Consider the following 13,911-nt stretch of genomic DNA (forward strand, 5'->3'; position numbering starts at 1 on the left):
CAATTAAGTCAGACACCCTAGCTAGCACTTCTAGCACTTCTGCTGCTCTAGAGAGCACAGTCACGTTCAGCGCATGACACTTAGTCAATATGAAGTCCTTGCTGGGAAAACCTCCCCTCTGACTGCCATTGGGTGCCTGTTGTCACAGGACTCGGCCTATGCTTCAGCAAGGAATATAATGGCACAGAAGAGCTTGTATTCAAGTTTTTGCTAGCTGCAGTTGTCAGCTCTACTGTAGTCAAGGAAACTTTGCACTGCTGTCCAGGGAGGGTGGTGATGCAGACAGACTCATCATAGTACGTTTGAATCGATGCAGTTGGAGCAGCAAAATCTGGTGGTACCTCAGCTTAGTATTACTAGGAAAAGCTAATGTGGAGTAGTATGCTGTAGTACAGAATTTACCAAAGGCAGGTCCCACCTCTTGCCCAGTGAAATGCACCTAGCTCCTGACTTAACCCTTGTGAGCTATTAGAAGAGACCTCACTGCTTCTGATAAAAACCATCAGCCATCTAGGGCTCAATTCATCAAGGAGCCGGGGGTAAAAAAGGCTGCCTGTTGTGGCTGAACATCTCCTGAGAGCACTTCAGAGAGCCTTAGGATAGGGAGCCCTTTTGCTTTTAACTGCTGCGAAGGAACTGTCCAGCTGAAAGTGGCTGGATGGGCTCCCTCTGCAGTCAGTAAAGGCAGATCTCTGGGGAAAAAGGTCTTGTCACTTCTTTAGGACAAGTCCTGGGCAATTTTTCCATCCCATTTTTCTCCACTGACTTAGACTAGGTTCAGGGAAGGCAGCAAACTGCCGCACGTGAAGAATCTGGGCTTTTCACCCACCTTTCCTTGCAAAGGAGATGTAGCTGCTGGACTTCCCCAGCGATTCTGATGGTTTGCAGCTCCAGTGCCTTCCCCCAAAGGATGAGTTAACAGCCTCTGAAGGGCCTAGTTGGGGGTGGGTGTCTGCTTGTCCCCTGTAATTCCATGGAGCGAGACAGGTGCAAATCTCTAGTTTAGTTGTAGCTCTTACTAACATGGCAGAAATATGCAGGTAAATAACTCCGTCTCTAGCACTCTGGTGCCTTTGGTGGGTTCTATTGATGTAAATAATACCTTACAAAGCATCCCAAGCTCAGTTGACCTGTGGTGCTCAGTGTGTCAGGTTGGGAAAGACCTTGCTTAGCGGCTTGCCCTCTCAAATGGGACACTTTACTGGGAATTTCTGCAAATTTGCATCCTCTGTGGATGGGGAGAGGAAGAGATTTAGATGTCTGGAGAGGGAGCAGGGCAGGTTTGGAAGAAGCAGGGGGTAGTCAGTAGCTGTTAATTATGTGACGACTTAAACACCCGTTGTCTTTATTTGCAGATCTTCTGGCTGATCCCTCCTACACCCCAGAACCTGGAGCTCTATGAAAACTGGCTTCTCTCAGGGAAGCAGGGAGACATTTTTCTTGGGGACAGAGTGTCAGAGTGCCAGCGCATCGAGCTCAAGCAGGGCTACACATTTGTCATCCCCTCAGGTACTGCAGGGTGGGCAGGCACATCCTGGCCTTTACCAGGGTTGTGGTGAGAGGCTGAAACTCCTGGGACACAAGCAAAATCAGAACAGGCAGGATTTAGCTTTCTCCCTCATGAGTAACTAGGAGAGGGAGATGTGATGTGGCTCTGTCCTCTTGCTTGCCAGTTCCCAAAACACGCCTGTCATGGCACTGTGGATTCAGCCCAAGCAACAGGAAAGCTGTGGCTGGCTCACATCACTCTTGATCAATTATTAAAGGAGCCTTTCCCAGAGCCTGTTATGTTGACATGAGGAGCAGTGTATGTTGAAGGCTGGCCCAGGGCAGCACAGCTCCTCAGCTTCCTGGGTCTCTTGTGAAATCTCTGCAGAGTTATGTTCAAATCGTGAAGCAAGGAAGGGAGCCAGTGTGTGAGTTTAAGGAGCAAGGTGGCTGCTCTGGACATGGGGAAAGACAATCAAACAGTCTGCAGGTACTGCAGATAAGAGAGCTGGAAAGCATATAGCTAGAAGCAAATGTTGGAAAATGCTGAAACCCAGTAGGGATCTGGGAAGCAGTAACATGGAGAGACTTGCAGGTAACTGCTTTGCAGAGGGCTTGGGCAAGGAGACTTTGAGGTTGGGAGTTGGAACACTCTCAAGAGTTAAGAGAAATCTTTAGCCTCACTTGGTTTAGCAAGCAGAATAATTGGAGGGCATCAGCAATGTCTTCCATGTGCAGTTAGTACAGTGCTGTGCTTGAAAACAGCAAAGGCAGAAGAGATGAGGCAGATAAAAAAAAAAAAAAGGCAGCTCCAGTTGGTTGTTTGCAAGGACTGGCTCACAGCCTTTTAGAACCTGTGATGGAGACCTGGGATGTCTGTAAAATGTTGTGCTTGCACTAGGGAATATTCCCTTGTACAGAGAAAGATTGTTAGACCCCTTCGAAGGCTTCTAATAAAACTGGTGCATAAAAATTGTGTCCATAAGACTGGCTCAGATATCAAAGGCTGCTGTAACCTGCCGTTTCATCTCCAACAGCAGTGCAGGAGTAAGCTGTGTTGTAGCTTACAGTGGGAGCAGGAACAGAAAACATCAGGGATTGCAGAAGTTACTCAAATGAGTCCTGTTATCACAACTGACACTTCTGAATTGATTGGCCTTGCCTTAAGGAAACCGATGCTGGAATTTCTAAAATGTTGGGCTTGGCTGGATTGCTTAGCCTTGGAGATAACAGAGCTGGAACTTGAGTTACTTTGAGGGTTTTTTTAATTGTTGAACAGACTTTGGAACACTGTTTTCCTTGTTGCTGGTATTCTTAGGCCTAATGCAATTAGGAAGCAACTTTCCAGAGACACCAAGATGACAAAAAGCTATGGACAGGAGGTGGATACTGGCACACGTGCCACCATGGGAGGATGCGAGGCCAGATCCACAGGTGTATTTAATTGCCTAAGTACAAGTCTGTCTCTAGCTCTTAGATGGGTCAAGTGAGCTGGGTATTGAGTAATTCAGTAGTGACACTTCAGCAGGAGTGGACATGGTTGCTGTAACATGGCAATGTCTGCCCTTCTCAAAGAGTTGGGGTCTATATGGTCCCATCGTAGCCCCCTGCTGCTGCTAGGGCTGGCTGACGTGACAACGGGTCAATAGCTAGTCTGTGTGTTTGCAGCTAACCTGGGTGCAGATTAAGGGTGCAACTATCAGGGTGGACTTAGCTGAGCAGCATGAAGGCTGTGCAGATTTGACAGCCCTGCTCCGAAGAACACAATTCATAAGAGATTGCAAAGGAACTGAATTAGTAGGGACTGTCAGTTGTGAGACCTTGACCTCACCTAGTTACTCAGGATTCTTCAAACTCTGCTTTCTCTCCAAGGTTGGATCCATGCTGTGTACACTCCCATGGACACACTGGTTTTCGGAGGCAACTTCTTGCACAGCTTCAACATCCCTATGCAGCTCCGGATCTACAGCATCGAAGACCGCACGCGGGTAAGGACCTGTGGGAGAGCTGGGAGGATGTGGCCTCCTGGGATGGTGGGGAGGGCACAGCCAAGAGTGGTGGTGTGCAGGCAGGCAAGTTGAATCTCACCCTGTGACAGATTGCTTCAACTCCAGCTGTCTGTAAGCGAGATGTCCTAGCCTGCTATAAATGTACAGGCAGGAACTTGGGCAGAGGGACAGCCTGCAGTGTGCACTAAGTCTTGTTACATTTCTTTGTACCACCTCTGGTCTGACACCAGGCTTCCGAGGGGTCTGCAAACCTTGCTGTGAGTGTCATGGGGACCTCTCCTGGTTGCCTAAAGAGGAAGGAGCAACGTGTCCATGGGAGTGCATCCAGTGTGTTGCCTCTTCCCTTACCTGGCTGCCTTCTACTGCTGCTTGGTGTTGATCTTAGACCTTGATGTGGTGTAAGACAACAAACTAAAGGCTTCCTGACGCCTTGAGCAGAGAATGCTGTTGGCAAGTGGATGTTCTTGCTTGCTCCCTGTGGAGACATGGGTCCTGCAGAGCTCAGCTCCTGCAGAGAAGCTTCAGGACATGCCTGGGCTGTGATGGACAGACTGTTGGCCTCTCTGAAGCAGTTCAGGTTGCTGCAGCAGGCAGGACCTGTGGGTTAGCAGTCACATGTCAGACCATCATCCACAGCAGTTAAGACATACATAGAACAATGGAGTGTGTGCCTGCTCCACCCTGGGCAGTGTAGCCTCAGGAAGGTGCAGGGCAGGCAGCAGGGTCAGGGGCAGCTTCTGCCTGCATGTGAATTGCCAACACTCATGTGACACAGCCCTGATAGCACTCTGCTAAATAGCTGAGCTGGTAACACCTCTCTTAACGGACCAACCTTTCCCTCCGCCCCTACAAACTGTCAGATGCTGTGCCTGGGCTTGGGAAGAGGGCTTGAACCATTACCTTCAACTGAAACCTTTTGTGTCATCTGCCACTTTTTTCTTGTACTAATGAGAAGGAGGTCTGTGGGGGAAGAGCTGCAACCCTAACAAAGACAAATGAAATGTTAATGGCTTGCAAGTGAGTAGAGCCTGGTCTCTGCTCTGCCTGGTGATAATATCCTTCTGCAAGGAGAATTGCGTCAGGCTGCCAGAAGCATGAATGATGCTGTTAAACATGTACATGCGTTTCCTGTCTCTCAGGAGGAGATCGGTCTGGTTTGAGGCAGCAGTAATAAGAGCTATCTCTGTGCAGCCCTGTGGTGGAGGAGGTCTGAGCTGATCCCCTTCCCCTTGCCTCTTTTGCAGGTCCCAAATAAGTTTCGTTATCCCTTCTATTACGAGATGTGCTGGTACGTGCTGGAGCGCTATGTCTACTGCATCACCAGCCGCTCACATCTGACCAAGGACTTCCAGAAGGAATCGCTCAGTATGGGTAAGCCCCCTGCATTGGCTGTCCAGCTCTTCTTATTCCTTCCTCACCTGTATCGAAATGGTTTCTTGCACCCTCCTGCTGGGGTACTGTCTGGCTCAGCAGCATGGTGGGCCCTGGAGGGCTGTGTGGGAAGAATTTGGGACTATCACTTCCTCAATTTCAAAAGGTGGTTTCTTTGGGTATTTCCTCCCTTTTCACTGTTTGCTGTACTGAACAGTTGGAGGGCATTGCAGACCGGCCAAAGGAGGTGCAGTTTGCTTCTTTTCCTTTGAGCAAGAAGTCAAAACTAGCCAGACTTTTGCTTCCTCCTTTGTCCCTGTAACAGGCCAGGTTCCTTGCAGCTGCAAAACCAGCACACAAGTTCCTGGTCTTGCTGGTACACACAAAGCCTTTAACAGAAGAAGCGGCGGGAACTTGCAGTAACCACCACTGTGCTGTGAGCTGCAAGGCAGTAATGCTTTCTTGCTGATCAGGGCCTTCCTGCACGCACAGTTTAAAGTGCTGTCAAGGTTATGCGCAAGGAAGCACAGGGAGTCTTTCGCAAAAGGAATTTTTGGCCTCCTTACAGCCAAGGCAAGTGGGGCCTGAGCATTGGTTCAAGAGATTATTACTCAGAGAGACCCTTCTTTAGAGTGGGAGAGAGCTGGGTAGCCTCCACCCAAGGCCCTTGAAGCAAATTTGTCCTCACTCCCCTAAGAGGCTGTAAATGCTGACTCCTGGGCACCTCCCCTCACAGCCACAGCCTTTTCAGGGCTTTTGATTTCTATCCGGGGGCCCTAGCAAAGGGACATGGCACCCAGCTCTTGTCCTTTTCCTGTGGCCCTCTTGAGATTTCCCTCAGCGCTTGGTTTGGGAAAGGCTGTCTCTGTCCTCCTCCTGCCTGGAGGCCTCCAGTGCCTTCATCACCATTTCTCTACCACTGAGCAGCATGAAGTGGGAACTAGTGCAGAGGGCTGAAAGGAAGGGAGCAGCAGAACCCCCTTCCCTTTTACTGTCAGGAGAGGGTGCTTTATTGTGCACAATCAGGCTCGGAGACGTCACTGTGATCTAGTGAGTCCACATCTTCTTTCTCCCACCGTGAAGGCAGGATCAAGGTCCCAGGTCACTCCCAGGACCAGATGGCTGGAGATCCCAAGCCCTCAAAAGCAAAGTCAGGTTGGATGGGGCTTTGAGCAAGCTGGTCTAGTGAAAGATGCTGCAGGGGGGTTGGACTAGATGATCTTTAAAGGTCCCTTCCAACACAAACAATTCTAGGATTCTATGAAATACAGTCTAGGCTTTTGCTCTCTCCTTCTCTGGGAGGTTTTCCATGTCCTGTGCCTCACCTTCCAACAGAACAAGCCAGGAATGGGAAAGGGTTTTAGCTGTTCTTTTCCAGCTGCTACGTGCCCCATCCTTTCCTCTCGCCTTGTTCCTGCACGTGTCTGTTGTTCCAGCATCTCTGATAACTGGGGGATTCCTCTAGAAACTGAACACCTCCTGCAAGTGATTGTCTGGCCACCATGCTCTTCTCTCACTCTTTCTCCATTGTGGCAGATATGGAGCTGAGCTCCTCGGATTCGGTAAACATGGAAGAAGAGGAGGAGGAGGAAGAAGAGGAGGATGCAGCAGGGAAGGAACCCAGGCGACCAGTCACAAGGCGGTCTGTTCTCACCAGCCCCGTAGCCAATGGTGCCAATGTGGACTATGATGAACTGGGCAGGAGCTGCCGGAGCAGCCTGCCGGGTCTGAAGAAGACCCCATCTATAGACTCTTCCGACTCCAGCCGGGGGTCCCAAAATGGCCAGGCCTGGGACCCAAATGGTGGCAGCCCACGGAAGAGCAGGAAGGTGCACCTGACGCAGTTTGAGCTGGAGGGTCTACGCTGCCTTGTGGACAAACTGGAGTCACTCCCTCTGCACAAGAAGTGTGTTCCCACTGGCATTGAGGATGAGGACGCCCTCATCGCTGACGTCAAGGTATGTAGGCGTGAGGGAGCCTCAAGTGCTGCTGTTCCTCAGGGCTGCCAGGGCGCATCTGCTTCCTTGTGGCATTGGAGATGGAAAGGCATTTGCCCCCAGGGAAACTGTGCTTGACCCTGACCTTACCCCTGTCCTGGGGCAAGGGGGTGTTTTGTCTGCAGGCTTGGTGTTCTCTTCTTCCTCTCAGGAGGCTGATGTTATGCCACATGATGCCGAGGGACAGCCCTGGCTTGGATTTTGGGCTGGGGCTAGCAGGAGCAGTAACTGCTCCCAGCCAGCATGGCTGAGACTCCTCTGGGGACCCTCTGGGCCCTGTCTGGGTCCCTTATGGGTGTCAGTGCAAGAATGCTTGTTTGTGATGCAGTTTGTTTCCAGTTCTGGTTGTGGACTCCTTGGGCTGCTGGACACTGTAACATGTGGAGCCCTTTCCTTGCCCCAGGTTGATTTGGTGTTGTTTCTTTGGGTTGTTTGCACAGGATGTGACTGTAGATTATATGAGGGGGTTTGGTTTGGTTTTTTTTTTTCCCCTGCCCTGCTTTACACCCTGAGCTGTATCTGCCAGACCTGTTGTGCTGACTCCATGAGCATTGGTGTTTTAGCCCTTCCAGCACTGAAGTGAGAATGTCAGCCTCACTCTATTCCCCAGAAGTCCATTTTAGTCCCTAAAACCAGTTATCTCCTGCTCCTTTCCTTGCTGATGGTGATCTGTTCAGCTGCTTGTCTGTATCGAAGCTGATACCAAGATATAGCCATGGGTGTATCTTCATCTTTGCCGTCACGTTTCTTTTCCAAGTGCTGTCTCCTGATTTTTGTGGGGCATTTGGTAAATCCAGTGCTCTTCTGCATTTGGAGCAGACAGCACAGCACAGCTCTGGGGTCCCAGGGTGGGCTGTTAGCAGGCCGAGCTCTGGTGGTGCTTGGCTGAAGGCGTGGGAGGAGGTGCTGTTAGGGGGCTGCAATTCTGGTTTCCTGTGGCTTTTTCAAGCGTACTGTGCGTGCTGTGGCCTTCAAGTATGCAACACGTGTGTTTCTGAACCACTGCGGTGGGGTGGCCTTGGCCCTACCACGAACCATATGATGCTGTGGAGAAACTCAAGCTTTGAGCTGTCAGCGCAGCATTTCACCCTTGGACAGAGAAAGGGAGGCTGGTGTCGCATGTTGGGTGCTTTGAAGGCAAAGCATTCAAGGTTGTTGGTGTTTAGCTGGGTTTTGAGACCTTTTCAAAGGACTTGCGTTCTGGAGCTAACAGATATGTGCCTGTGGTTTTGATGTGACCCACCAGCCCCTGTGTCTGGTTGTACCTCACGGATGAGCTGCGGGTGAAAGTCCCTGCAGTCCGGTCAGAACAAACAGCTTCCCTGAAGGACTTGTTCCTTAAAGCTGCCTGTCCTCTGAGGTTCAGAAGTAGCCTGAGCTGCAGGACTCTGTCCCTCAGCACTAGCAGCCTCCCAAGCAATGCCTGTGCTATAGGGCATCCTCAAGGCATGAAGATCCTTAGATTGCAGTGGAGGACCTCCTTAGACTGGAGAAAACAGGACAAGTTTGTCAAACTACAGCAAAGCTCTACTTTCAAAACTTAAGTTTTCCTTAGAGGTGATGGAACTGGCAAATGGAGGTTGGCTTATAAATTCTGAAAAGGGGTAAGACATTTTTAGCTAAACCTTTTAACTGGTCTGGTCACTGAAAAGGCTGATGAGTGAAGGTCTAATTTTCAGTATCAACAGCTTGTATGGAGAACACCTTTTTTTTTTTTTTTTCAGGCAGGACAAGTTGTTACCAAGCTAGAGGCATGAAGTGGCCGTCCATGCATCTGTAACTCATGATGTGGGGTACATAGCCTATTTCAGTCATGTTTCCTGTGTAAGCTTTGGTATAACTCCCTCCTCTAATAGCTTTTGTGTTCTTGCACAACTGTAGCTGACTCTCCCAGAACACAGTCCTACAGTGGCTGTGTGTAAGCACAGCACTTCCCTTCTCCGGTCTTGTTCTGATGCTCCTGCCTTCCCTCACAGCTCTTGGAGGCGTGATCCATGTGGGATCCCTTGTGCTGCACCCCAGACTTGGATCCCTTCTGTTCATCTGCTATTTCTCTTTATGCACTAGTGGAGAACTACAGCCTAATCCATTTTCAATGACTTATGCTAAACAGAAAGCAGTATGTCCTCCACAGCATCTTAGCCTGACTCTGGGACCATTGATCTGCAGCGGTGTCTCTTACCCTTATGTCACCAGGTGAGGTCATTAATGGACCTGGGATCTGGCCAACAGGACTGTTGGGAAATACCTGCTCTAGAGAGGCACAGAATCAACATGTTTTCAGCGCTTGCCAACTTTGCTGCTGTCACTACATAGCTGTGTCCAGTTAGGCAGCTGCTGCGTTGTGGAAGGCTTTTGTGGCTGTGGCCTGCATGTTTATTTGGTCTGTCTGCTACCCAGGATCAGAACATGGTGTTTTCTCATCATAGAGCCCAGACGCGCAGGTAGTGTGACATGGCACCTTGATCTGCCTGTCACATCAAACGTCCTACCATGCTTCTTGCCACCCTTTGCTAACCAGTGTTCCCAGGCACACGGCCGCAGCATGGACCAGGAAAATGCTGCCTTTTCCCACAGCCTCTTGTGTGGTGATCATGACTTCAGGATGTCCATATGTTGGGTTATGTGAAGAAATATGTTTCTGTATCCTGTCATGAGTTGAGCCTGGAGCCATCACATGGCGGGACGTGACACTGGTTTTGACAGAGATGTGCTTCCAGCTCCATGGCAAGAGGGACTGTCTATCTACCAAGACTCTGTAAAAAGGCTGCATCAGGCATCTTGAATAGGAAGAGCACATTGCCACCTCTGCCTCTCCTTAACCTTTCTAGCTTTGCCTATCTCCCTTGGAAAGCTCTTGGTGACACCACATCGCTGCCTTCTGAACCAGTGACTGAGAGCTGCTCCCCAGTGGCTTAAATGGGAGGGCCTGCAGAAATCGAAAAGGCTTCTAGCACTGCCTCAGGAGAAGATCTGCCTTTGCAAAATGAGATTATGAACATATTGCCTTGTAGCACTGATGTCTTGCTGAAAAATCTCCATGCATTTGGTGATGCCTCTGTGATTGGTCTGGACTGGGGTTGCTGGAAAGATCATTGAGAAAGAGGGAACTTCGGAGAGGTCCCATTGTCTTTTGACTGCCTCAGTCCATCACTTCTGACCCCTCTTGGGGTGTGCTGGTTTCCCCTCATTTAGACTTCAGAGGAGCAGGCTGGTTCATGAGGCTCTGGCTTTAGAGCTGTCAGACCTGCTGTCGGCTGACTTGTGGGGAGCTGAGGCCACATTTGAACCATTCGCTTGCTGCAGTGCCGTCAAGCCCTGTGGCCTCAGTAACTGGCGCAAATGGGTTGTATTTGGGCTCTGCCTGGAGGTGTTGGAGCATCAAGCGTTGTAGAAACAAGAAGAGCCTCTCCCAGAAGTGTGGATCCTGTCTGCAGGACCTCATCTCAAAGCCTTTGGTCTGGCATTGCCTACGTACCTGGCTCCGTGTTGTGCTGGGTCTCCCCATGATCAGAGACGTGTTCTTGCTCCTCTGTAAATACACGTTACTCTTCTCGTCTCCAGTGCGTCACGTCTGCCTGAAATGTTCCCTGTGCCTCGTGCTCTCCTTTCCCTGCCCCAGTAAATCTGCCAGCTGGAGTCTGCTTTCCCAAGACAATTTGTTTCTCCAGGTGCTCGTGTCTAAGAGAAGCAGCGAACATGTCAGCTTGCTGAAGCCTGGGGGATGTAAAAGCACTGATGAGCGCCTTTGGGAGCAGTGAGTGGTCTCAGGGCACTCCACTCCCTCTCTCTGCCTGCAGGGAGAGCGTGCACTGTCCCATTTGCTGCAGGGCAATGGGACGCAAGAGAGGACTTGGTGAGGAACGGGGGCTGCTGCCACCAGGGATGGACAAGGAAGTTCAGGGTGGCCTGTGAGCTGTGCTGAAAAGGTCCCCGCTTTGGTGGGATGGCAGCTTTGGCCACGCTCCTGCCTGTGGCTCAGATGAGACTAAACTGCAGCGTGAAGCGCTGAGCCGTGTGCGAGGTTCCCCTGCCGGCGTGCGTGCCAGCGGTGTGGTGTTCACAAGATGCCTGATGCTTCCACGATCGCTGTCCAAATGGACCAAATAGGAGCGCCGCAGCCTGGAGCACGCGGGGCCAAAGACCCCTCCGCTGTCCCTTCTGACCAGGCGTCACCTCGGCGTGCCATCTGATGTGCTTGACCTTGGCAACGTGACGGAGGAGCCACCCTGCATATTCTCCGCGCCGGGCCACACTGCAGGGCTGGGTGTCCCCACTGCGATGCAGACTGCAAGATCTGTGGAGAGCCTGTGCTGGGGGCCCGGGGGTGTCGTTGGCAGTTCAGGTGGTGACAGTCTGGACCCAGGTGTCTGGTCGGTGTGGCCCAGTGGCTTCCTGGGCTCTCCAGGGGCAGGAGACACAAAAGTTGAGGTTGCCTGCAGATGCTTTGGCTGCATTGGGGCTAGGAGCAGTCACTGTTCTCCAGTGCTGCTTTGGGGAGCTTGCTTTATTTCAAGAGTTTCCTCCATTTTAATTGTGGTGGTCTGTAGCCGGGGTGGGGTGGGGGGGTTCTCGGGGAGCTGGGGCTGTTTGGGGAGACCTTGCGTCGCCCGGTATGGGTTTGTCCCCCTCTAGCGTCTGGTCACCGCTGGCTTTGGGACTACCGCTGCTCCCAAACTTGGGTGCCGGGATGTTTGTCGGGGCAGGTTTGTCCGTCCAGCTCCGGGAGGGTACGGGTGCAGTCCCTGCAGCCCCCACGTTTCGAGGGGCTCACCCCCACCCCCCTTTGCCTTCATTTAAAAGCTCCCACCAGCGACATATCCTAGACCCAGGTGGCTTCGGCTTCCAAACCTCCCCCCCCCCCCCCCCAAAAAAAAAAAAAACCAAAACCCCTCGGAGAAGACAAAAGCAAGCCCTTGGGGAAGGTCGGGCGTGAGCGGGGCCGCGGGTAAGGGCTCTCCCCAGCCTGCCCCGGCCCCGGGGAGCCCGGCCCCGGCATCTCCGATTGCAGTGGCGGAGGGAGGGAAGGAGGGAAGGTGGGCCGAGCCGCCCCGGCCCCCCTGCGCCAATCCGCACGGCGCCAGCCGCCCGTCCCCGGCCCCTCCCGGCTCTGCAGCAGAACGGCTCTGCCCTCCGCTCTCGTTCGCTCGCTTTTTTTTTTTTTTTCTCCTTCCCCCCCCCCCCCCCTTCTTCTGCCATCTTCCCGTTGCAAAGCATTGCTGGGAACCGCATGTGGGTGACGCAGCAGCATTGTTTCAAGCTCAGGAAGCTGCCGCTGTTGCTGCCCAAGGGTTCGGGAGGAGCACGCGGTTATCGGTGCGGCTGCCGGAGCCGGGGAGGAGCCGGGGCCGCTCGGGGCGGGGGGGGGTGGGAGGGGGGGACGGCGGCGGTCGCTCCCCCAACCATGTCCCCGAAGACCGGGGGTCCGGTTCGGGTCCGCTCAGACTGAGGCAGCTCTTGGAGGTGTCCGGGGAAAGAGGGGGGAACCCCGGCCCTGGCAGTGCGGGCACCGAAACAAAGAGGGCTCGGCAAACTTCACCCCAGAGTCTCGGCAGCTCCAGAGGCGCAAGGTCAGGCAGCTGGCAACGCTCGTGGGATGGGGAGGGGGACGCGGGGATGCTCTCGACCCAGGCAGGCTGGGAGGGGACCGCGGGGGGGGGAAAACCCCTGCTTCCCCGGAGGGGTCCCTGGCCGGTGCTTGGGCTCGCCTCTCCCCTTCCTCGGGGCGCGCTCGCCGGTGCCGAGTTCCTGCCGGCCCGGGGGAAGCGTGCGCTGCGCTGCGCTCGCAGGGTCCCCTCCGCCTTGTTCCCCCCCTCAGCCAGAGCGTGAGGGGTCAGAGAGGACGGAGGGGTTTGTTTCCCCACCCCGGCTCCGAGCCAGATGCAGCCACAGGACCCGGGTGCCCTCCCCCCTCGCTCCCCAGGCCCCTTGGCTCCCTGGCTTGGAGCATGCCTGAGCCACCGCCAACCCCCCCTCCCCGGTTCCCTGGACAAGAGGAGGCTGCGGTTCCCTACCCATATGTATATATATCTCTATCTATCTGTGTGTGAGCCCCCAGCCCCTGACCTTTCCTTTCAGCGTGTGCTCATGGGAAGGCTGGCGGGGAGGCGGAAAGTCTGTAGGCAGCACGCTGTGCTGCTGGGGAGTGGAGGGGAGGCCACGGTTTCCTGCCTCCTGCAGCCGCCTGAGAAAGGCAGAGAAGCACCGGAAAGCTGGGCCGGGGCGAGCACCCGGGGAGTGGGCAGCCCCACGGGGGATGCCAGCAGACCCCTGACCTGGCCCTGCCTGGCAGCGGGAAGCACCACGAGCAGGGATGCCGGCAGGAGGTTCCTGCTGGCGTAGCCATGGCAACGCCAAGTAAATAAAGCACCTTTGCAACGGGCAAATTCAGTGGGGAATGGTTGTGGGGAGGGGGCCGCGATGGAGGGGAGCGAGAGGGATGAAACGGCCAGGGCGAGCGTGGGGAAGGGGCTGCAATGGAGGGGAGCAAGAGGGATGAAACGGTCAGGGTGAGTACAGGGAGCTTGCATCTGCCAAGAGCGAGAATGCCTGTCGCGCCATAGGGCAGCGTGCCCGTCCGGTTGGTGCCGAGGGATCTCTCACGTCAAAGTCAAAGCTAAACCCCGAGGCAGTGTGGGGGAGCAGCTCTTGGCTACCCAGCAGCTTGTGCCAGGCTACGGAGGGGGTGCTGGGGCACCATGTCCTGCTGCCGCTGCACCCTCCAGCTACCTCATGCCCGGGGACTATTGCGGGGAGCAGATGCAGGGGCGACCCTCGTGAATCCTTCCCTGTAAATCCCCTTGGATTGCAAAAGCTTGGCACTCTCCCCCTACCACTGCACAGCGCGGGGCCTCGGGGCTGAAATGCAGTTGATGAAAGCGCTCGTGCAGATCGACTCGACAGAGCTTGTCTGTCTAATGTGGGGAGGGATCGTTGCTCACAGGCGTGGGTAGAGGAGGGCTCCTTCCCAGTCTTGTTTGAAGCACGCTAGCCTTGGCATCTGGTCGGAGCCTGCCTTACTGGCGGGAGCCTTGTTTCACTCTGCT

At 53.7% G+C, this 13,911-nt stretch overlaps 1 protein-coding gene across 2 annotated transcripts in view; it reads left to right on the top strand.

The window, feature by feature from the left end:
• KDM2A (lysine demethylase 2A) overlaps window positions 1–13,911 on the top strand; it is a 52,713-nt gene that overhangs the window by 29,164 nt on the left and 9,638 nt on the right. The window contains exons 10-13 of one of the 2 annotated variants that reach the window (XM_069804193.1): window positions 1,356–1,509; window positions 3,361–3,476; window positions 4,742–4,868; window positions 6,405–6,826. In XM_069804193.1, coding sequence (XP_069660294.1) covers window positions 1,356–1,509; window positions 3,361–3,476; window positions 4,742–4,868; window positions 6,405–6,826 — 819 coding nt within the window. Of the gene's footprint in view, window positions 1–1,355; window positions 1,510–3,360; window positions 3,477–4,741; window positions 4,869–6,404; window positions 6,827–12,214; window positions 12,436–13,911 lie in introns of those variants that run through there. The other variant, XM_069804194.1, reaches the window with a different exon arrangement.

The sequence above is a fragment of the Haliaeetus albicilla genome, chromosome 16 (genome assembly GCF_947461875.1).
Source record: "Haliaeetus albicilla chromosome 16, bHalAlb1.1, whole genome shotgun sequence".
Classification (NCBI taxonomy): domain Eukaryota; kingdom Metazoa; phylum Chordata; class Aves; order Accipitriformes; family Accipitridae; genus Haliaeetus; species Haliaeetus albicilla.